General features: G+C 37.6%; 3 protein-coding genes across 4 annotated transcripts; all 3 read right to left on the reverse strand.

The window, feature by feature from the left end:
* Positions 1–5,772: 5,772 nt before the first annotated feature.
* On the reverse strand, positions 5,773–9,855 carry LOC113761821 (glycosyltransferase family 64 protein C4-like). Of its 2 annotated transcripts, none has more exons than XM_027304966.1 (6): positions 9,765–9,855; positions 9,371–9,676; positions 7,797–8,193; positions 7,103–7,266; positions 6,927–6,997; positions 5,773–6,204 (listed from the first exon to the last, which is right to left on the reverse strand). In XM_027304966.1, the coding sequence occupies exons 2-6, from the start codon at positions 9,634–9,636 to the stop codon at positions 6,044–6,046; spliced, it is 1,059 nt and encodes a 352-aa protein (XP_027160767.1). In that variant the 5' UTR covers positions 9,637–9,676; positions 9,765–9,855; the 3' UTR covers positions 5,773–6,043. The 2 variants fall into 2 exon arrangements, with proteins under 2 accessions (XP_027160767.1, XP_027160768.1); XM_027304967.1 differs by having other exon boundaries at positions 9,771–9,845.
* A 3,580-nt stretch (positions 9,856–13,435) lies between these two features.
* On the reverse strand, positions 13,436–15,972 carry LOC113761202 (subtilisin-like protease SBT1.3). Its single transcript, XM_027304073.1, has one exon. It carries the CDS (start codon positions 15,852–15,854, stop codon positions 13,518–13,520), a length of 2,337 nt encoding a protein of 778 aa, XP_027159874.1. The 5' UTR covers positions 15,855–15,972; the 3' UTR covers positions 13,436–13,517.
* Positions 15,973–19,543: 3,571 nt separating this feature from the next.
* LOC113763138 (3-ketoacyl-CoA synthase 5-like) lies at positions 19,544–20,959 on the reverse strand. Its single transcript, XM_027306866.1, has one exon. It carries the CDS (start codon positions 20,957–20,959, stop codon positions 19,544–19,546), a length of 1,416 nt encoding a protein of 471 aa, XP_027162667.1.
* Between the last annotated feature and the right edge of the window lie 4,453 nt (positions 20,960–25,412).

A 25,412-nucleotide genomic window follows, 5' to 3' on the forward strand; every position in this document is an offset into this window, starting at 1 on the left:
AGTGCTACAGTCAAATCAAGAAACTCCTTTCAATAGCCGCCAACAGTAATGGAATTATGTTTTTTCACAAATACAACCCAAGGGTAAATAGAATTTTACCTCTTGACATGAGCACGAAGAAGATGAAGAACACCGTAAAACCAAAACCAATTTCTTGTTATGGGTAAGAAAAATGCGATAGGAGGGCAAAATTGTAATACAATTGTCCTTCAACCAAACTGGATTATTACAATTACCACAATCAAGTCCCAATGCACCTGGGAAAAGGGGAAAGACAAATGCCAAAGCGGTCCAATAGGATACAACGAAAGTGAAGGCAAATAGTTATTATAATAAATTAACAAATAAAAAAAATGTAGCATTCTTTTAAAAAATATAATAACAACATTTCCATTCGGAATTTTTTTTGGCACAAACACATGCAGTTATCACGTCCAAGGACGACCACAAATTATCCAATAACGTTTTGCCACATCACAAAAAATGGAACGGTCTTGCCACACCCCTACACATTTAGTACATATGTGTTAATAACCCAAAACAGTTATCTATCTGTAACCATCCATCCAGAGACGGAGAGAAAAGGACCGAATCTACTACTTGACTGTTGTGATTTCAAAAACTACCTCTGTTAGTCCTATCATTTTTGTTTTTTTTTTTATTTGACATAATCTGTTGGTCCTATCATTGAATCTCAAGTCTCTAAAGACAAATCAGTCAGAGAAGTTTGTTTGGGAGTATTCCCTTCGCATACTACTGATCTAACCTTCTTGCAACTTGAAGGATTCGTACTGCAAGTGATGAAGTCTGTCCAAACTGTCCATCGATTTCGTTACTGAAGCATCTGATGGCTACATTATTATTATTATTTATTTTTATTATTACTACTACTGCTGCTACTGCCAGTACAGGCGCTATTCTCGTTTGCTTTAGATTTTACAAAAATTAATTATAAAAAGTAATTATAGAAAATAAACAAACTAGATAAAATTTACTCTTTATTGATTATAAATTTTATCTTTTTGGTTATTAAAAACTTTAAATTGAATAAAAAATAAATAAAAGCATTATAATAATTTATTATCCAAATTTAGAATATATAATCAATTGAAATAATCAATCTCTAGTGACATCACTACCTATTGCGTTTGGATTGCAAGTTTTCAAAGAAAAAATGCTACATTTTTCGTGGACATATTTTTCAATCATCTTTGTACCTCACATATATTAAATTATTACAATAATTTTTTCTACAAAAATTTAAAAAAAAAATACAATCCAAACAAGGTAAACTAGTTCTCTACTATCACCGAAAACTACGGTTCAGACAGTATAAGTTAACTCTCTTGTTTTTATTTTCTCGGTTTTATGTCACTGCAATTACTAGGATAAGTGAATAAGCTCACCCTGAGTACATTTTCCATGAGGAGAATATTATTGCTTTCTTGGCCAACTCAAAAAAAAAAAAAATCCACTGTATCGCAACAAAAACATCTAGATATATAAAGTATGAAGTGTGCAGGTGGCAAGAAAAAACAAATGAACAATTCTCTTTTTCTTTTCAAGTGCTCCCTCAGAAACCTTGGACCACCACATAGTCACTTACACTTTTTTTATACTCAGTGCCCGTCTTTATAAAAATTTCCAAGATGTTGTCGTTGGCTGACAAGCAACCAGGACAAGGGGAAAAACAACCCCACCCCCAAAAAAAAAAAAAAAAAAACTCAACAAATTTAGTGCACAATGGCAAAGCTAAATCTGATAAATTAAGGCGAAACCAATCAAGCAACCATGGGCGAAGTAGATGGAAGACACAGATTGTCCAGTCGTTCAAGTCACACTCGGCAAAATAGAAAGATGGGATTAGTTGGGGGAGGTCGGTTGGTTTTTCCTACTTTCTTTGCTTTGCTGAGTTGATTTCTCATTTTCAAACTCCAATGCCTGCTGACATTTAAGAATTAAGATTACCGTACCGCATTGGTAAAGACACTAAACATTGAAATTTTCAGTTTCCTATGTTTGGTTTGACAATCCAATACCATGGTTTGGTTTAGTCAACTGAATCGAAGACCTTTTACAAATGCCGTGTTATCATTCTTTAATCAAGTCTTAATTGGGGGCAGAGATACACGAGGAGGAGTAGGTGTAAATGAGAGGTATCGGATTCAAAACTTACCACCTGCAATTGTACATATAAACGTTGCAGCCAATAAGTGTACCAAATTCTCAACTCGGTAATTTTTCGTAAGTCTTTAGTCTATGTTCATTTTCTTATCGGGTTTTTCCCCTGCCAAGTGATGATGGATTTTTTTTTTTTTTTGGTGCTAAAGAGAATTTATTCCTCATTCTCGTTGCTCCATTCCCCTTTCTTGGTGGGTTTGTTTGGATAGAAGGTTATTTGAAAATTTTGTTTAGTAGTATTTACTGTAGTATTTTTTTGTTTGGATTGGGCTTTATTTCCCCAAATTTATTTGCTTACATCATCATTACAATTTCCAATACACCTTTTTACCTTCCCAATTACCTTTTTATCTCATATACATCACATCACAAAAAGTACTACAGTATAAATATCTCTAATAATTCACAATCCAAACAGACCAGTACGTGAGTGAAAAGAAGTGGTTAATTGCGTAAATAATTGTAGTGTATAATGTATTTAGATAAATTTGACCTATGGATCCTGTTCTTATACATAAAATAAGCACGTAGACCAAGTTTATTTAGGCGTTTTTTCTTAATCGAGTGTACAAGTGAATATGCATGGCTTGACATTCTTTGGTAAGAGGATTAACTTAGTGCTAGGTTTCAATCAAGCATGTCTTTTCTCTGTTTTTTTTTTCCCCATTTTTCTGTAGACAATTGACTGAATAATGTGTAGGATGTTTTAAAGGGAACCTTTTTGTTTTTAAGAAAATATAAACGATATATAGAACAGTGGGAAGTTCAGTCAAACCTAAAACCTTCTAAGATACATGACGCAAACAAGGCCTTACGGTTTCCGAGAAATAAAAAGGTGATAAAAGTACAAAATCTTGATGCACAAGATGGAGAAAAGAAAGCAGTAAAAGCAGAAAGAGACTCGAACTAAAGCAGCATTACCCAATAATATTGGCGGAAAATATTTGACTCCAATGCTGTAATATTCGATAGTTGCTTTTTCTATCATACATTGATTTACAATCCAAATCATCATTGATCTTCATTTTTTTTTTTTACCATCATTATATACCACTGATATCTGGGTTTTATATATACCACGTGATTTACAAACAAGTGAGAATTTACACAATACACCAATCTTTAAAATGAAAATAAAAAATACTCTCTGTAAGCTTTTCCCCTCTTTCAGCAGTCATTCCACGAAAGGTTCATCGAGGGAGGCGAACGAAAAACCGTACTGGCTAATACCTAGTTTGGGAATTTAGAATAGAAAAGAAGAGAAAGGAGATGTTAGAAAAAGAAAAGAAAGGACGGGAAATGATCCAAGTTTCTATATATGTTGTTTGGAAGTTTTAAAAAAGAAAAAAAGGTTAGTGATTTTTTTATTTTATTAGGGAGTTGAAGAGAAATGAAAAGAAAAGATACTCAAACAAGTTACTTTACAAATTTGCCCTTTTTATAAACAAGTGTGAATCAAATAAGTTGAGAGACTCATCGAAAAATAAAATTTTTTGTATCACAATTTTAAGGGCAATATTGTTACATTAAAAAATTCACTTAAAGCTACATGTCTTCTTTTCCTTTCCGCCCAAAGTTTTCCAAGACATAGAGGGAAGTGAAATCTTTCTAATTTTTTTCTCTTTCTTTTCATTTTTACTCTCAAACAATGGAAAAAAGTTTATTATCCTTTCAAAACCTTTCTTTTCTATTCATTTCCTTCCTCCCACACTAGTTATAAGAGTATTGACTATAGTCTACCAAAATTATCTAGAACGAACCGAAGTACCTAACAATTTACGAGCGTGAGAAAATTTGGCCTTATTGATGGATCAAGAGTAAAAATTTAGAAGAAATGGATGGGAAGCCAAAATTTGAACAAGTTGATGTTTATGAAAATAGAAGAGTCGAGAAAGTATTGATTTAGTAGCCAAAATTGGGACACCTTTAGAAGTTTGAGTTTTAATCTACATCTTTTCTCTTCATTTCTTAAGATCTCATCCCTTTTCACAAAAAAAAAGCCTTGAAAAAATGGTTAATTATAATTTATCCCCTTAAGATATATCTCGATTTTCATTTTTACCTTCTAATTTATAGTTCGTGTCACTTAACTCCTATGAGACAAAAATACCCTCTGCTATATTGATTTTATTTCCTTTTTTGGTCTTCTATCTATTTTCTAGTCCAAATTAGTTTTCTTTGATCAAATTTTAATTTTTAAGCAAATAAAAAATTCCGTAACAAAAAAATTAAGATGTCCACTGTCCAATTTACAAAATTGAAGAAATTAAATATATTTTCTACAAATCAATCTCATATATTCTCCAATTTAAGAAATTAAGAAAAAATTGTATTCTATTTCCCTATAAGTCGACAGTTCAAAGTCAACTACCCATTTTTACAATCACATATTCACATGTCAATAATCAGACATTTTTTTGGTTGCTTTTTCTCTAATGAATTTTTGTTTATTGGATCTTTTATTTGTTATAAATTTTTTAAACAATTCAATTATTAGTGTATTACCTAATAATATATATATATATATATAGAAATACACACACTAATGTCGCGTAAAACTTTATCGCAATCAATTAGATGGTCAAAATCAAATCACAGGTTAAAATTCAATGTTCAAAGAAAGGAAGTAGAAAATTTGAAAATAAACACTCACTTAGTATAATAGAGGATCTCTTAGAGGTTAAGTGTCAAAAAAAAAAAGTAGGAGTCAAAATTGAAATATGGAATTAAAAGGTCCGATGACTCGGACCGACTCTGTTAGCTCTCCCTGTCTAATATTTAGGATTTTTTTTTGCGAAACGATTAGTGCGTCTAATATTTAGGATTGATGATATTTACGAGCAGACACGTCTCCAGATGCCACCAATTGCCATTTGGTGCCAAATGGCCTTTGGAGTTATGTAAATAATTGATCCAATAGTAAAGTTTAGTAAACAAAAAGTTTCATACGTCCCACATGCGCTTCCCTGTCCGAACTCCGAAGCCACAGCTCCCTCAGTCCTAGCACTCAAAAGACACGTGGGTGGGAACTGGGAAGTGGGTCAAAGGCCTTTTGTCTCTTTGTAGCAAATCTATGTATGCGGACTGCGGACCCCACTCTGACTCACGGATGCGAAGGACTCGGGACGCTCTGTCTAAATAAAAAACCCAGGACCCACCACTAAAATACTAAATCCACAGGCGCGTTGTTCGAATTCCTACATCCCAGCTCATTTTGCTGTCGTGGACTCGGGCATCTTCACACCGACTTCTTCAACCCGGTATACAACAGGCCAGCAACACAAGGGCCCTTACAATTCCCATCCGAGTCCCAACCTTTAGCTCCACAGTGTTACCCCAATTCCTAAGCCCAGTTGACAACTAATTATTATTCAATTAAAGGTGCTTTTAATAAAATTGAAGTACAAAATCTAAATCCGTTAAGTTGCTAAATTTGATATTTTTAAATATATATCAGATTAAATTACTATAAATAAATAACTTATTTTTTGGAATAAATTTTATTTAAAAAATTTAATATCATTTAATTAATTGAGATATTTTATTTTTGATTATCAAAAGCATCTCTAAATTCATTAAGTATTAAATTGATTTATCAAACAGGTGGCTACTTAGTCATTATTCATCAATAATCTTGAGCAGCTGTTACATGAGCATTACATTACATGGAACGTATCAACGTTTTTTGTAAACACACATGCATGCCGTGTTTGACAAACCGGGGTTGTCTAAGAGTTACAAAACTGCAGAGGTGCATATCGGCCATATTACATCCACGACGGAGGATTCAAAATGAGCGATTGAGGGGCAAAGTACCTATACAAGGAAAAAGGAGTTCTAGCCCGTAGATCAATCAGCTAAACTACCAGAACCACTCATTTCTTGCCTCCACGGCCTTTACATTTGTTGACACCAAAGGCATTGTTCCATACAGCGAGACGAAATCGTTCAGGCATTTGTTCCTCTTGTCACTGTGCCCATTTAGACTGCTAATCCCTGAAGAACCTATCTCGTATATTTTCCCTGAAAAGTGGCACAAGTTGTTGAGTGTTGCCCATGATCAATCACCAATTAGACCTTCAAAAGACTAACAAAGTACTCCATGCTTTCTAATTGCATGACAGAGAATGACTGCACTTATTATTTATTTATTCATCTCACCAAATTTCACAGCCTATGGTCTAATGTTACACTTCCTCTTTCATTTACTCCATTTTTTTCCTCTCCTCTTTTCAAATTTCGAGGCCAAGGTAACTCAAAAGGATCACAACCTTGACTTTGAATTTACTATCCCTTATGTGCATTCGTAGCCCACAAGAAACAACAAACAAAAAATGAATGAATACGATAACTGAGTAACATAAACTACCAAATTTAAAGGAGTGTGAACATGAGGAATTTCAAGTATCTGAATTCTGATATACCTCGACAGGGCTGTCCAGTGTAGGTAGACAGGCCAGAATTAATGGCAATAAGAAGATATCGCCCACTTACATGGTTTGCTAGGGAAAAGAGAAAAAGGCGACCATAGCAGTTCAATTAAAGACCAAGTACTCTGTGCATGTCATGAATGGTTGCGAGAAAAGTGAGTTGTAGTGGTGATGCTAAATACATTAACAAGACTTCTATTAAAGACCAAGTATCTCAATATGTTTCATAAAACCATAGGATCTACAAAAGAATACAGTTCTCAGTTGCAAGAATTAAAACAAGAAATAATAATAAACGGAGTATGAAGAAATTACCTTTAACCCATATTGGTGGGGTGTCTGTAGCATTTGCTACAAGCAGAGACATTGCTATGTCTTCGCAGTTTCTGCCATGAAAATCACAGATGAGGTCAAAACCAGTCACAGATCAGGTATAAGCATCAAACCTCAAAGAAGAAAAAATTTGCTGGAAAAAAGTCATTCAAGCATACCTCTCCCTCATCACATAGTCATGAATGGATGAAGGCATCTTGTTTGTGTACAAATCTAGGTACTTCTGATGAAAAAAAGCTGCTTTTGTGAGGACCATACTGTAAGTGCCCATCCACCAGACTGACCACCACCCACCATATTTATAATGTGCCATGCCGTTTTTCTGTAATATATGAAGCAATATATGTGAAACATACTAGAAGGAAACATGAATGACTTGTTTGACAGAAGCAGTAAGGGCTATGGATTAGTTATGTCAGTAATACCAAATATTTTTTGCAAAGAGATGCTCCTTGAGAATTGGAGATCTTAGAAAGTTGCAAATAGGTTGATTTTATAGTAAATCACATGATAAGACAAATTTTTAACTTTCTGGTCCATTTATGTGCATGTGCTTTTATAGCAGCAGAAATTTGGAAAAGTAATGAAGAATTAAGTCACTTGTAGAACAAATTATTGCCTCAATTCGAAGACGGGATTGTGTTAGATGTGTCCATAAATTAGAGTATATGATTTTAAAAGACAATACCAAAAAGTAGTTAAAAAAGCAACAAAGCATACAACATTAGAAGAAGTGAACTAAGACTTCATTATTCCCATCAAAGGAAAACAAAGGAGGAGAGAATAAGATGAAGAGGCATATTTGGAATGCCAAATTGTTTTCTGGTCAAAAAGAGCAAAAGAACACCTGACCTCCTCATCCAGCCAGTGCATGCGCGGAACGAAGCCTACCATGGTATGTGGAGCACTTTGCCACACAGTAAATGAAAAATCCAGAGTACGACATGGAACAATTACATCATCATCAACTGAGAAAATTGCATCAGTTCTGAGATCAGAAATTGGTTTGAATCTATTGTTCAGATTATCTTCCTCATTCAGGTCAAACCTGAAATTGGGCTTGTGAGCTGTCTGTGACTTTTTCAACACTATGTTCTTAAGATGAGCTCTCAGTTGGTCTGATGGTGGGTCACTTTCACTCCATATGACATGTATAGCATCGGTACCACTGCACGATGCGTAGTGAGCAACAGACTGCTTAAGTAAAGAATTTCGCTTCCATGTATTTATGAGCACCGTGTAGCTGCCCCTGTAAAGATACAGATTAAAGCTGACATTAGAATGTGCAAGTTTTAGAATTATCACATGCACCTTAAAATTCACAAACAGTGAACTGCAAAACCGATGATTAATAAATTAAGACATTAATCTGTCTATGAGTCAGGTAGCATGATGTAATGTTGGCAAAGGAAAGGAAATCAGGGATCCTTGAGGCCACTTGATGTATTGAGGGCGAAATATGTGGTGAATAAGTTACATATCCTAACTCCATTAATGACATTAACAAAGTTTAAGTCCTATCATGCAAAATCCAACTGATCCGGATGCAACCTGACAAAAGATGGCAACTTTGCTCTCAACTCGAGTAGAAACTTCCAAAGAATCAAAGGCCGAGTTTCGACACTCAAATAGACTTGAGAAATTTAACCAGGAAGAAATAGCTTGCTAGCAAAGTCTTGACTCTAAAGACACCATTTAACATCATTTCAACATGAAGTCTAGCATTTAAAGCAAATACATGGTGAAAGAGTGATGACTTCGTAGAAGAAGAAGCAACTCTATTTCAAACAGTTAGGTTAGATTCACCTTAAGAGAAACAGTAAAATCCCGAACAGGCTATCGCAATTGATGAACATCATATAAACCTTCCCCAAAAAGTGAAGCATAAAAAGAAAGAGAGAAATTAGGTCCAAACCAGTACGTCCAGAAAATTAGAGCTATATCCTATTTCCCATAATCTGCCTCGTCAATTTCTAGACATGTATAACTTAAGTAAATTATGACACAAGAAAGGTAACAAAAATCTCATCCAAACTTTATCGTGTCCCGACCTACCCGAAGTAAAAGAAATCACAAAGCTCAAACTTCAGCTCTAAGACCTTCCCAGAATCTTACATTGACAAGGTTATAACTTAAAACTTTCTCCCCAAAAAAAAAAAAAAAAAAGTTAAAACTTGATTGCACTTAAGGCTCAGTGTACTACTAGTATCATATATCAAGTCATCCTCATCAACAATCCTTACTGGTCGTTTACGGAGTTAACCGTTATACCAGCAGAAACAGCTGGGACTATACTCAATTCACAATTTAGTTTTTACCCAAAAATAAGAATAACAATAATAAGAAGAAGAAAGGGGAAAAAAAAAACATTACAAGACAAAGAACTGAGACTGGAAATCTTCAAGCGAAAGTAGATACACGTATACCTGTTAGGAACGGATATAGAAGAAGATAAATCAGGATCCCATCCCATGAAAGGACCGATTTTGGAGCTGAACCAGACGACAAGGCATAGCAAAGAGAGGCAAAATAGAAGCTTGAACTTTAAGCCACCTAGCAACTGCTTTACGCGGCGATGGAGAAGAGGAGAGCGGCCGTTGTAGATGCCTCTGTTAGCTGCTTTTTCCTTCGCCGGAGAATACTCCCCGCCGGCAGTCAGGGCAGCGTCTCGGATCGCGATGAGCGTGGACATGTTTTTCTAAAGTCTAAATCATGGACCGTCCTAGTACGATCTGCGGAAATTAACTTTTGAATTTCAGAATTGATATTGATTCAGTTAATAGTGAGTAGTGAATGCGTGAACAATTACTATTAGATTACCCCTACAATTTGAAGTTTTTCCCAACTGATGGGGAGCCACCGCTACAAAGTACAATGGCCCTAAATTCTCTCCTGCTGCAATGGCAAGTCGATCGCACTCAGGTTTTTATTTTTTTTTCTTTTCTATAATGAAGTACTTTTTTTAAAAAAATTTATTTTTCCTTTTTTCCCCTATAATCCATTATACACCTATCTTATTAGTTATTACTATTATTATTATTATTATTAATGAAATGATACTCATATTTATTATTTGGTAGACCACTATTGCAAACATTTAATAAGAATCAAAGTGCTAGATATCATTCTACTTTAAACCAAACATGTTTGGAGGAATAATCAAAATTCATTATTCCGATTTCGACATGCAAGCCAAACACTTCATTAATATTATTAAGGGAGTGTTTGGATAGTGTATTATTTGGAATAATTACTGTAGCACTTTTTGTGATGTGATGTATGTGAGATAAAAAGGTGGTTGAAAATATAAAAAGATGGGTTGAAAAATGTGTCTATGATGCAAGCGAAATATTATTTGGGATAATTGAGGTATCCAAACAAACCCCGTAAAAGTTTACTTTCCCAAGTAATGGGGCAGCTTTTCTGTTTCTGTTTCTGTTTCTTTAAGAATAGAGAAAAACATTTGGAAAAAAGATAACTAATTATTTAGAATTTTTTTTTTGTATTACAACCTAAACACGTTTTTTACCCACTTTTTTAGTTATTTCTTTATTTCACATATCTCGGTATTACAATCCATTTATCCAAGCTCTTGCTCCACAGATAAACACCGTACGATCCGGTGGTTTCAAATTCCCTTTGACCTTTTCAATCGAGCAAAGTAAGAAGTCTTCAAAACATGCATCAACTTCAGAGTTAATTGCTAGATTTTTTAATTTTAGAATTTTCACTCTACATAACAATTATTAAAGGAATTATATTTAATAATTTTAATGGGTTTAGATCTTAACATATTTTAGATACGTTTGATAACAAAAAATATAATATCTGAATTAATTAAGTGACACTGAATTTTTTGAACAAAATTTATTTCAAAAAATTAGTGATAAACTATATTCATTTATAAGATATACATTCAAATATATGAAATGTAGTATATAATAATTTAATAATTTAATGAATTCAAATTTTATCAAATGCACTCCTAAACAAATTTGGTAGGAGTGCGCCAACTAAACACCCGCGCGTTGTAGGAAAATTTTAAAAAAAAATGCCATTCATTTAATCAAAAAAGAAAATAAAAAAAGCTTGCCAAAATTTTATTTTATTTTATTTTACCAGTCGCTTGCATTAAAAATGGAAAAGAAACTTGCCAAATACAGAATCTAATTAAACCGGGCGGAAGAGTATTGGATTAGGAGTTTGGACTTGGAGTTAGTCCCTTCAAAAGCCTAAAAACTTTGGGTAAAGAAAATGTCCACCGTTGGAATTCAGCCATATTTGAGCTCCAAATGAAATGACGTTATGTATATGGTACCATATTTGGCCCAAGATGGATATCATGGCGTGGACGCAATTGTTTCCGCCCGATTCTCATCCATCGTTGCAGCAGAGCTTGGCCCTTTCATTGTTCCTCAGCACAGCACACGATCCAAATTCCCGCACATCGTACTCAAAAACAGAAGAGAAGGAAGCGACCCAAATTGGGATTCCGTTTCTCCCTTCTCGGGCAAGCAAGCAATCAGAGCCCAAGAAGGCAACCGGGACAATCACCGGACCTCATCTCTGTTTCTGAGGAAGCATAAAATAGTAATCGTACCGCCGCTGTCAGTTACAGTTTCCCTAATTCTTGAACATTCGAGCATATTATGCTTGATGTGCCTAGTGCATTATACTCTTAGTGCCAGATTAAGTTCAATTGGGCTGAAATTTTCAAGCACGTAGAGTATTATCCAACTCGTGAGGAGGTCAGAGTCCGTTCCTGTCCAGCTCAGTTTCTTTTTGGTTGCAACTCCGTTTCCTTTTGCTTCGCCCATTATCTACTATGTGCTGGTAATTGCACTAATTCTATCAAACCTCTTTACGAACCAACCAAAAGGCAATACTACTTAATTTAAATGACCATGTAGTTATTCTTGTTAGGAGCGGACAATGTAAGAAAATCCAGGTAACTTCTCGTATCAAGAAATCAGAGGCTGTTACTACGCTGCATAGCAGGAAAGCGAGCAAGTGCATTATATCCTGGATGAATAAACGAATCTTTTTTTCCCCTATTTTGCTATGGAACTTGAGGCGCTGGGTAGTTTTGCCATTTTGGATGATTCCAATTTGGCTGATTTTGTCTCTCTTTTTTTTTTTTTTTTCTGGAAACTTATCTTGGTCAACCGATTTGTCAAATTTCCAAGGGTGGTAATTGATGGGCGCTGTTTGTAGGATGAACAAAACAAGGGGGCACCCATGAGCTGGAGAAATATAGCATGATGATTGGAATGCAGCGAGTCAGGTTTGCTCTTCTACTTTGAGACTGGAGCCTGGAGCCCCAACCAGGGGAAAAGTCTATTTCTGCTGATTTCAATCTTGATCATGAATAACCAACCATTGGACATTTGAAGTCATTAGAAAACTTTTAATCCAAAATGTAGGATCAACAGGATCTATATTCCTGAGCATTCAAAATACATACCTACAAAATGTAGGACCTTAAACTCCATTACGACTTAGCACGTGATAATAGATTGGTTAGTTCAAAATTTATAGGCCGATAATGCTACTTGTTTGTATACAATTAAAAGACATGCAACCTGGTGACAGGCACTGCTCTGTTTGGATTGTAAATTATTTGAGATATTTTTACTATAACACTTTTTGTAATGTGATGTATGTGAGATAAAAAGGTAATTGGGAAGATAAAAAGGTGTGTTGGAAATTGTAATAATGATATAAACAAATAAATTTTGGCAAATAATTCTCTGTCCAAACAAACCTGTCAATAATCTGAAATTTTTGGCAATTTTCCTACTTAGTTGCTGTTGAAAGAAAATATCATAGAATATGTCCCACCGGCTAGCTGTTTGAAAAGTTATTTAGTGACTCCATTTCCTCCTGGCTAGCTATGTGTCCCACTGTCCTTGGTCTAGCTTTTTAAGAAGAAATGTGTATTTATGCGCTTTTACATTTGCATGTACTGTCTACTCTTTTGTAAATGGATCCATGGAGGCCAAGCTGTCCCCTTCTGTGATTGCAGCTTGTACCCAAGGTCTTCAAACTGAGTTCGTGTGATTGGAGTACCATCACACTGCTACACCTCTCACACTTTATTAGTGGATCTTTTGTAAATTGCTGTTGGACAAAGAGTTTATAATTATTAATGCTTAAAATTTGGGATAATTATACGCATGCACAGAATGTGGTGTTTGTTGCGGTTCTAAATGCGAATACGAATTGTTGGTCTTACTTGTCTTGCTCTTTTTTAGAATGTGTTATTCAAGTATTATCATGCTTTTGCCTCTTTCGTCATCATCAGGCACAGTTAGCAAGGCTTGAGAAGAACCTGAGATCACAAAATCTGGTGAATTTCACTTTTTACTGAGCAATTTCAGATGCCCGTATATGAGATTGTAAATGCCTGATATATGTAGCCAATTTAGATTCAGCGAAGAATTTGTGATATGAAATTGTTATCCTCCTAAGAATGAATGCAACTTTATCACTGAAAAAAAAAACAAAATTTTCAATTTTATAACATATGCTTATTGTGCAACATCCTTCATGTTGACTATTAGGCAACATGATTTATAGTGGAGGCAGCCATGTGATTACAATCGGGCTTCTTACCTTGTGTTCCTTACTTTTCCATGTCAAGTGCCCAAATTCTGGTGCTGTTTGCCGAGATCTTGTTTTAAACGTAACCTTGTAAGATAATTTCTGGTGTACTCCGGTAAAATTTAGCGTTCTTGGATCGACCTCTACAAGAGCACCCCTGAATGGTGAAACTGCAACATGGTAATTTGAGTTGGGAGGACCAACATTGGTGACTGTTCTACGGAGGGTTAGAACTGAAACCTTCGTGTTTTCTGGGAAAACAGGCGAAATAGCTGGGTAGTTTAGGTCACCAGGATTGGCAAAATGTTGAAGGCACTTTCTGTTGGAGAACTTAGCGAAAGCTGTCAGCTGGGAAGGAGTCAAACCCTGTGCACACAAAAACTCAAAGTAATCCTGTGCCCCTATGTCGTAGATCAAGCCTGGATCAAGGGCTTTCGATGGGTTTATATGACCTGCACCGTGGTCATAAGGGGTGGAGGGCACACCTGTGGAGGCATCTTTCAGGGGATGAAAGGTATTGTCGTGGACATAAGCCGTTGTCATGAGTGCTGATTTGATTGCAGCTGGACTCCAGTCAGGGTGCCTGGCCTTCAGCAGTGCGGCAATCCCACTCACATGTGGACATGACATGGAAGTTCCAGACAATATATTGAACCTTGTTCTTCTAGGATCAGTTGGCAAACTTGATGGACCTGTATCACCTGTCCATGCTGCAAGGATATTCACTCCTGGTGCCACCACATCTGGCTTCAGGATCTCCAGTGAGAGGAAATTTGGTCCTCTGGATGAAAAAGCAGCCACCACTGGCGAGGGTTTGATCCCTACCTTGGTCCCAAGAAATAGTAAAGTTGCACTAGCCTTTCGATCCCTTGAAACATAATGTTTAATCAGTTTACCTGTCGTCTCACCAACTGCGACTGCAGGGAGAAGGTGACTATCTGCAACCAGCTCCTCTCCGTTAACGGCAGTATTAGACAGAATCATGCCAACTCCTCCGGCATCTTTCACCACTTGACCCTTCTGAACTCGAGGACTTATGCCCCGGTCGCATATTACAATTTTTCCAGCAACAGCATGGCTGTCCAAAGTTCCTTCTAGGCACAGTGAGCTAGGTGTGGGGCTGCTCGAATTACTTCCTGGGTAAATTATAGGGTATTGCTTCTGTGTAGACAGAGTTCTTCTGCCTCTATAAAGTGAAGTTCCAGTTAAGATTTCACCTGTCCCGAGCTTGACAATGGCTGGAAAGTCTCTGTCCATTGTGCTAGCTCCAACTGTGGTGATCCATGGTGATACATTGGTAAGGCTAACCGGATCAGGCCCTCCATTTCCAGCTGAGCACGAAATAAAAACTCCCTTCTCCATAGCACCGAATGCTGCTACTGCCAAACTGTCACGGTAATAAGATGCAACTCCTCCTCCCAAAGAGATGGATAGAACATTTACTCCATCAGCCACGGCTTGATCAACTGCAGAAAGAATGTCTGAGCTAAAGCACCCTCCAGTCCAGCAAACTTTATAAGGAACAATCCTCGCACCAGGGGCCATCCCTTGTGCAGTGCCATAAGCATAGCCGAAAAGATTTGCACCGTGAACAGCTGAGCCTGCAACTGTTGCAGCAGTATGAGTGCCGTGGCCATCTTGATCCCTTGGGGACTTGTACTCATCTCGTTCATTGATCTTGCCTGAAGCTGCCTCATAGCCGCGGTAGAACACTCTAGCGCCGATTATCTTTCTGTTGCAATGATGCCTGTCAAAAGCACGGCCTATCTCACATTTTCCTTTCCAGTGACCTGGTACTGGTCCCATTTCTGTGTCATTGAAGCTTGGGCTCTCTGGCCATATCCCGGTGTCTAGCACTCCCACAATGACATCACTTTGTGACAGTCTATCAGACCAGACACTTGTACCATATCTGTTTTCGAGCCCAAGGAACAGGGGACTTCTGGTGGTGTGGAGATGGTATACAGTCTCAGGAAAAACAGCCATCACACCATGCTTTTCCTGCAGTCTCTCCACTTCCTCCTGGTTGAGCCGAGCAGCAATGCCATGAAAAGCAGTATGGTAAGTGTAAATTATCCTATCTTCATCTTCTGAATCATCTACTTTGCTTGGTTTGGAAGTTACAGATTTTACTATGGATGAGTACCACCGCACATGGTCGACAAACAGTGCTGGTTTTGCCCATTTATCGATTTGCACTATGTATGTTGTTGTGGTGGAAGTTTTGTTGCTGGTGCATGTTAAAAAGCTGAAAGCAAGATAGCTTGATACAAAGAGGAGCAACCGTTTGCCTAAAAATGCAACCATTTTCTCTGGTATTTTTGTTGAAAAGGAAGAAATAGGGTTGAAAGAATGAAGAAGAATGGTGGGGGAAGAAGAGGGAACGGAGAAGTGATATTGGAAATAAAATATCGAGGGTGAGGGACCTTTGGTTCCGTCTCATTGTGCAGGTAATTAAGATGGTAGTTGTCTCATGAATGTCGGTATTCTGTAGTAGGAAGTACGGGGCTTTACTTCTGGCTGGTGATGTGTAGTTATTGGTTATGGTCCTCCCTCTGAAGTCTGAACCAGCCATTTGAGTTGTTCTGCATCTATGCTAGTCTTGCCTGCCTTGCGCGATTATATGATGGTAGCTGCGGGAGTTCTCCTCAGAAACTATTTTGGTGGAAAGTGCACTTTTCATCCTCCTCAATGTTTGGTAGCATGGTTCAAAGTCACGGTCGCGGTCGCGATCGCGGCCCGAAACGTTTCACATCGGTCTCGGCATATCGGTCGCGGTCTCGGTGAGACGCAAATTTTAAAGTATTTAATATTGTAAAAATTGTTAATAATATAAAAAAGTATGCTGAATAAAAATAATTAAAAAATAGCAAAAGAAACGGCCAAGTCAATCCGCCGCAGTGTGATTAGGCTGATTTCTCGTATTGACTCGGGATAACTCGGACAGACTCGGTGTGACTCGGCCGAGTCAATCCGTCGCGGTGACGACTCGACCGATTTCTCGACGAGTCAAGTATTTCGGTATCGTTTCGTCACGATATCATATCGGTAAGGGCCGAGACGGTGACGACTCGGCCGAGTCGTCTCGGTCTCAACCGAGACTTCGAACCATGTTTGGTAGTGGGCCGATTTTTATCCCCATTGTTTCGGTAAAAGCACATTTAGTCCCTCATCGTTTCCAAATTAAGGGAAAAATTTTCACAATACTACATCCAATTAAGCGACAAAATCTAGACTAAACCGCAGGCACATTGGTGGAATGGTATCAGAACCGATCAAGCTCTCACTAGCTCTCCCCTTTTTCCTCAACGACAGTGTACTGTGGAATACGAGCAAAAATGACTATATTAGGGGGATTGACATGATGATGATGATGAACGAATATGTGAAACATCAGGAGTTATCATTCCTGACCCATCGAGAAGGTTAAATCGAATGGAAGAAACGATTAAAAGGTTGCGGAAGGAGAATACTCTGTTGTAGACTATATATTAGGAAGGGTTACTATTCGCAAGTCTTATGTACAGGGATTTCAGGTTCCATCTTTTCACCCCAAAAAAAAAAAAAAAGAAAGATTTTTATCATTATTATTATTTTGGTTCCTCTTTACAACTTTCAACGTAGTACTGAAATACAAATTTTAACGAATCGTGGGTCCAAGTCCAACAATCAACATTATGAAATATCTACCCCCATGAGGGTGAGATCATAGCATGTGGGATAGGGTCCCCCATCGTTGTAGGGGCATAATTTTCAGAAATTTGAGCACTCGTGTTGTTAATGCAAATTCTGCATATTGCCTTTGCGAGAGAGTGAATTGGACCGTCCTGGAACATAATAATGCATCTCAAAGCCTCCTAGACTGGATGGCTAATTGACAACTAGTACAAGATTATAGGTAGCAGAGTACCGGGCAGCAAGGATTGGATGATCTTCTTCTTCATAATTCGTCTCCATCTGCATATCTAATGAAGCAGCTAGGCCAATCAATTTGCTTACCTGGATGCTTTTGATTGAAACTCCCATTCCCAAACCTTTAACCAAAAGTTCTTCAACAGAAAAGAACTTCCCCTCCAATTAGAGAGCAAATAAAACAAGATTTTTTTAAAATCAATTGCTGTAAATAATTTTGCAATAAACATGCAGGAGCCCTTACGTTAGAGTGAATTAGTAGTACAAGGAAATTACAAAACCACCGCTATGCAACAAATTCGACATTAAATGAAGGGGCAGAGTCTCCAAATTCCAAATGATGCAGTAGTGGCCGCAGCAGTTATTAACTCAACCGCAGACAATCTGCTTCTTCTTCCCTCTTCATTCATTCCATGTGACGTCGTCCACTTCTTCCACTGCCTATATCTGAGAGGGCCATCAATGCGTAGCCAGAGTATTCATGATCATAGCTGCAGCATGGACTATCCCCATCGCCCCCTCATAATGCCATCCAACTCTATTCTCGTCGGGGCTCGTCTTTTGTTAATAATTTAGCGTCTTGGACCCTTTATTCAGTTTTTTTCGCCACTAAAATGGTTCTCGGCAATCACACGTAAATGCTAACAGCTAAATCATGCACGTCATCTGTCGACAACTGTACCTTTTTTTTTAAATCTGCAACAAAATTTTTTTTTCCTGCAACGATAACATTCTTGTAACACAATTTATTTTATTCTACTAAGAGGGGAAGTCTAAGAAGGGCTAGCAACCTAATCTATCATATTCTATTGGAAGGGGAGTCCAAGAAAAATGTATAAGAGATTAATAAGTATACAAATCTGACTAGATCAAAGCGGTGTTTTCACACTTCTTTTGAATTTTTTTTTTCATTGCAGGTGGAGTTCGAACCTCCGACTTATAGTTCAAAGAGGGACTTAGACCCTGTTTGATAATTCCATTTAATACTTAAATTTAATGGATTCAGATTTTAATATGTTCAGACACGTTTGATACAAAAAATTAAACATTTGAATTGATTAAGTGATAGTACTAAATTTTCTAGACAAAACTTGCTCCAAAAAATAAGTGATAAACCATTCGCTTATCACTAAATGTGACGTACACTTAAATATATTAGATTTAATATTTAGCTATTCAATAACTTAATAAATTCGGATTTTATATTTTAAATTTTAGATTTCAATTTTTAAATTTCAATTTTATCAAATGCACCCTCAATCCCTTTTCGATGGCCACTGAGCCAAAGCTCGATAATTTTGTCGACAACTGTGCCTGATTCAACAACTTTCGCCTTTAGGACTTCGAAGGAAATGAAGAACGAAGGACGAAGGCAATCAGAAGCCAGTCCCCATTTTAAACGAGTAGCAGATGATCACCATGCTAGCGCAGGGTGCTAAATTATAAATATGCCCAGGATAAAATAATAATTATCTATATTGAGTATAAAATAGACTGTATAATATTGTTTTAATTTACTTAGCATTTTACTGAGCATTTGATAACACTGTGATAAAACAAATCAAATTTTCTCACAAGATGCCATGAGACTGGCTTTGGCATGTTCTATGCTACACTATCATTTGAAGGTCCGTGGTGTAATTTGAAAACAAAATCTCCAGCAAGAAGTAGAAGAGAGCTCCAAGTAATGCGTGTCAATACGCCTACCAGACGGATAGGATTTTCGCGACTTTAATGAGGGGACACTTGAAAGCATGGAATCACGCCTCAAGCACGTGCAGATTTAGAAAGAGAATATCACGCCTTCTAGGAGGCGCCACCGATAGCGTGGTCTTGGTCTTTCTTTTCCCTTGTACTTGCAAACATTCTTTAGGCAAAGCAATTTCCTTGCCTATACCATACATACGAATTCACCCCAGAACTTTCCCTCTCCCTAGATCCATTCCATCCTTTTCTTTTCCTCAAGAATTAATCCAAAGAAGAAAAATCAAACTCCTCCAATTCCTTTCGCTTCGTTTCCCTCCCAGTTTCTTGAATTCCTAAACGGATAAAATCGTTCTTTTCCATACCGAAGGACCAAATACCTACCGACTTTTATTTGCTGAATTCTGACCACCAGTATGACGTTCGTTGGCAGCCGAGATAGGATGGCCTTCAAGGCTGTCAGCCCATGGGCCTATTTCGGCATCGGATGACATGGGCCTGATGCACTCCCAGACCAGACTGCTGCATTTAGGCCCACTTCCCATTCCAAGCTGCCACACTCTGTCACCTTTCTTCACCCTTCCCTTGGCTTCCATGTAGGCCAACTCATACCACAATGAAGAAGAAGATTGATTCCCAAACCTATGCAATGTCATCAAAGCAGGCTCCATATCCCTTTCTCCAAGTTTCAGACCTTTTCCGATCTCTCCGATAACCGGCTTCCCAGAAGTTGGCAAGCAGAAATGTTGTATCACTGTTTTGAAATTAGGCACGTAAATCTCTGTGGCCTTGTCCATAAACTTCTTCCGAAAGACTGAGACTGCATACCAAATTTGTTCCGTATAAGGCAATATTCTTGCACCAAGAATCGAAATGTTGGACCGTAAAGTTTCTCCGGCCACATGCAGTAAATCCCTCCTCAGCGTAACCCCAGTATGTCCTCTGGAGTCCTCTTCGCGGATGGCGGAATAATAACCCTTGTCATCAAAGGCTCTTTGAGTTCTTTGGCTCAAGAGCAGCTTATATTTGGATGCCCTTTTGGCTTCTCTTCTGTTGGTCAACAAGATTGCAGCACCTCCCATGCGGAAGAGGCAATTTAGGACTATCATGTGTCTTTCTTTTCCGGGGTACCACCCGGTTGACAGAATCTCGGTGCTGAGAATAACAGCATTCCAATTCTTGTGAGTTTTGAGAACGCTTTGAGCCATGTCAATAGCTAATGCACTTGCACTGCAGCCCATACCAGAAACATTGAAGCTCTTAATATCTTCTCTCATGCGATACTTGTTGATAATGATGGATGAGAGAGATGGAGCAGGGCAAAAGCCGCTGCAGTTGACAATTAATACGTCTATATCTCGTGGAGAGAGTCTGGTTTTGGACAAGAGGTCATCAAAGATTGGGAAGAGTGCCATGTGTACTTCTCCAGTGGCATCTTGATGGCTTGATCTGGGTGGGATGTAGTGTAAAGCTGGGGGAAGATAGGTTCGTTCACCCTGTCCTGATTGAATCAAGATTTTAGCCATGAAAGCTCTGCTTTGATGGTCCAAAAAGTCAAACATTTGAGCATGCTCGAGGTAGGTGGAGAAAGGTACCCTGCAGAAACTTGGTGGCTTCAAACATGAGAAATCCACTAGGTATACTGGTGAATGGCTTGAAGGATAAACTTGGGAACTGCAGAACAGAAGGAGACAACAAAGAGCAATGAAGTGGAATAGTGTTCCCCACTCTTGAAAGAGAAACAGCATTTCCATGCAGGACAAGACGAGAAGAACAACAAATTTCATCAACTCCATTAGTAATTTCAATCCTGACAAGGGAGAGGTGATTAATTAAGCTGCAGGGAGAGAGAAAGAGGTAACGCAGGAATTTTGTGATTTCAGACTGTAAATATCTATGGAGATGGGATCATATTAGAATAGGAGGGTGCTGCTATATATATATGCATTTCCATGACTTCACAACGAACGGGTTCCTTCTCTCTGTAAAAGGCGGAGTAAAGAGGATTAAGTGCGTCAGTTAGGACAATGAGATTTGCGCAGTTGGGAAGCAAAATTCATTGCGAGAACAAGCTGTGAAGATTTTGAAGCCTCTGCCGAACTCTGAATTCTGAAGGCACTCAGGAATATTCAAGGAAGATTTGATAATATCAGCCTAGTAGTAGCTTTCTTGAGTTATCAATAATTGCACATTGGAAAAAATATATATATTTAAAAACGATCTGATCATAAAGGTATAAGTGGATACCGTCGCATGCATACTTCGGGCTATGGCTAGCGGTGCCGGTGAAGGAAGGTTCTGCAGTGCATGCACCTTATTAGTTAAGTATTTCTTGACCGACAGGAGGGTATGGTATGCGCTATCCAGTCAACCAGCAACTGCTGACCATGAATATAGGCAAACAACAACAACAAGTGCTCGGCTGATGTGTGAATCATCCAGCCCTCTTTTGGCTACTGATATCGTATGAATCTTGCGAGGGAGAGACAGAGAGCATTCCTCTATGGATTATTGAATGAATGAATTCTCGTCCGGTTGCTCCAGCAGCTCCACACACGTTTATCAAAATATGTGCATCAATTTTCCAAAAGTCAAACCGTGGAGAGCTCTGGACTGTCTTGATGAAAAGTACACAAGCATTAAATGTTGCAGACTTGCGGTTGGTCAAACGGATTAATTAGGCAGGAATGATGAGTTGGGTAGCAGCGGGAAAGGAGTCAAAGATCTAGAACTCCTACTTCAAGGAAAAAAGGAGGGGAATAATTAGTTCTATATGGAAACATTTTATTGTCACACAGGGTAATATAATAATAGTTGGTTTTGTGACCCTCAATTATGGAATTTGGTTTGTGTCTTGGTAATCCTTGAATCTGCATAGACTCAGAAAGAGTTTCGCGTATCATGTAATAATACCATTGAGGCATTGACTGTCTCCCTGCTTAGGGTGTGTTCGTACTCGTATATAATAAGGATTAAGCGTGAGGGAACTAGCTAGAATTAACCAACTATATCAATAAGAGTTTGGTTATAATATTTCTATTGTTTTGAAAGAAAATATAAGATAGAAAACTTGAATTAAACATGTGCACATGTTTGTCCCAAAAAAAAATAAAAAATAAAAAATAAAAAATAAATAAATAAATATATATATATATATATATATGTCTTTGGAAGTGGTTAACTCTACCTTTCTAACCCTGTCAAAAAAATGATTAGCCACCATAATTTTTTTGGCCACCCTCTCTAACAGGCATCAAACCCGGCTGTTTTGGAACCTGAATTAGAGCATCAACAGGTTCCTTGTGGACAAAAGAGTTCATAATTCTCAGATTGCTAGTGGATGGAGAGAAAAGCCGAATAAGGGTTTTTCAGCGGATGATGGGTCTGCCACTTGCTCGGTTTTATGTTACAGGAGAGGCTGTCGGCCAAAACAATCGAAGGGCGCATTACTATTACTATTTCAACCACCAAACTTCCGCCCAGCGACTATAAAAAAGGGATTAAATCATTATTTAGACTGTAGATCGGGAGTTCGAACTCCCTTACAATGAAAAATTTTGAAACGAGATGTCAGAACACCCCCTTTAGTTTAGTTTTAGTCCCTTACGCAACCTTATCAATGCTAGAATAGGATAGATTAAATTTACCTACAAATATTCTTACAAATGTTAGAATAGAATAGATTAAGCTTACTTACAAATATTATTTGTTGTTGGAAAAAAGTATTAGTATTACCATCTCTCTCTTGGATTTGACAAATTTTATGTCCTCGTAATGCCCATTTAATAGGTCGACCATTAAGTTTTACGTGAACAGTGATTGCATGCGCAAAGATTCGATCGGGTGAACCGTGCTAACTGCCCAATTCTGGTTTATTTTGGTTCTGGGCCTCCTGGCTGCTCAAAACATAACGGGGTTCCAAACGGCCCAGAATCCAAAAACGGATGCGTTCGATCTATTTATGTTTGCCTTTGGGGCATTTTGGACGCCAAGCCCGTTAGACTCGGAGTGGTGAGTATCTGTTGGGCTGGGCCACTTGCTATGCCCTTAAAGATGTGTCCTTATTCTGCTGTCCTCCTACCCCTTTTTTCTTTGGTCAGGATACTTTGCCCTTACTTGTTTTATGTTGTTGTATCAGCTTCATCCTATCTCATGAGTTTTTGAAGAACTGTATAATACATTCTTTTCCTGATTAACTTTGCTCAAGTGTACTTCAGTTCAATACGTGTACATTTTTTCCAATTGTGATAAGAGTTGGGATTTAATATGTTGATACTTAAAAAGAGTTTTGCAAGTAGCGGTCCCATTAACCTTTTTCAAGTGAAGCTCAAATTATTTAATGTCATTAATTCCAATTAATTAATGAAGGGTGCCCAAATTTCAAAAATTACTTGCAGGGTATCTTTCCCGATCAAGATTATTAATCTCGTTATAATTGCACGTGTTCTCAATGTACTTTTTTTTTTTTTTTTTTGTCAGCAACGATACATTTGTATAACCTACTATATCCTAATCTAGGGGGAGGGGGAGCCTAAGGAGGCTGTGGTAGGGGGCTAGTGGGTATACAGACCCAACTAGACCAAGGGAGTGATCTGGCACAACCCTTAGATTTTTTTGTCAATGTACTTGCAAATGGCATTATTATATCTTGACATCGTGTTAACAGCTTTTCTCTATTTGGCATTATTATATTTAATGCTGATAAATCCTAGACATGTTTGGCTGGCTGCATCTGCAAAAAGAATGTACTTGTATATGACTGAAGTTCGTCTTATGATTTCCTTGCTTGATCGCATTTGATGAAGAAATAGAAAATGTATTCCGATTGATTAAAGGAATTGAGGTGATCTATGAAAGGAAAACCCTAATACCTTTTTAAGCAGCCATGTGAATACTGAATTAATTAGTGATGATCAACATTGGCACAGTTAGCGTACGTGCAATAAAATGAGACTTGAAAAGATGATGGCATCGGAACTTAAAAAAAAGTTACAAACACTGTTTGGAAGAATGAAAAGATGAAATAGACGACGGTGATCAAGCTTTGTACTTAACACTTATTGGTCGCTTAATCCTGTTTATATTTGTTGCAAATGAGCGTAATATTGGAAGGATGTTTGAAGTAAAAGATTTGTGTGGCAGTGGAACCAAGAAAAAGATTTGTAAGTATTGATTGTAGTTTTCAAGCTTAAGATCTCAATAGCTGATGATGATTCTGTGATTTCTAGAGCGCATTGAAAGCGTTTATCTTGTCATCATTCAGGTAAATATTTGGTGCTTGCTCTAATTTCATCATGAGCTTCTTTCTTTCTTTCTTTCTTTTGGCTGGTCGTGCCAAGTCGTTGTCTCTTTTTTGAATATAAATGAAAAACAATTATTAAGATTCATCGAGCCTATAAGGGATAGATGATATTTATCATTTTCTTGGTTCCAACTTAATTACGTAGCCATATTTTCCTCCTGGTCTCTATTTGTGTAAAAATGCTACTACTATTTCTTTTTCCCAACTATATATATATATATATATATTATGTAACAATTTTCATTCCATAGACTTCAAAGCCAGCCTTCAATATGTAGCTAATCTGTTTCTTGCCAATATATATATGTATAGTGTGTGTGTGTGTGTCGCATAATCCGGAAATTAAAGTGATTCGTTCTCACGTCTCGCACCTAATTACTACTAATTACGCGCTGTATGTATATTTGATGATCAAGTTCATCACGTAACTTTCACTTGAAACTGTGATTTTATGTTGCTTAAGCTACCAACAGCCGAGGCAATGTAGCAGATGATACACTACTGACATTTGATTTACCATGGTTGGAACCCCATTATGAATATAGCATGACTACTACTCAAATGCGCAAACCCCAGAAGAAGAAGATATCCCGATGACAAGCTTCAAGACAAATCTCCCTGTTTCTCTCTGTGTCAAACGAAATTGGCCAGACAAGTACGACACGACCGGCCATAACCTAGTCGAGCGAGTACATACTCAGATCAGGGACAAACCGTCTATGATTGAGATAAGGTAACCCCGTGAAAACAATAATTGCAATTTGTAGCTTCAAAATTAAACAGGAAGAAGAAGCACACGAACAATCCCATCGCAGCACATCTCTACATTAGCTTTCCTTCCAACCCTTTATTATTAAGTTTTTTTTTCTTTTTTTTTGGGGGAGAGAAAAGAGGGGGGGGAGGGGGGGGGTCTTTAACGCTCAAAGAATCTCTTCCTTCTCTTTACC

This window comes from Coffea eugenioides, chromosome 2, assembly GCF_003713205.1.
Source record: "Coffea eugenioides isolate CCC68of chromosome 2, Ceug_1.0, whole genome shotgun sequence".
Taxonomy (NCBI): Eukaryota; Viridiplantae; Streptophyta; class Magnoliopsida; order Gentianales; family Rubiaceae; genus Coffea; species Coffea eugenioides.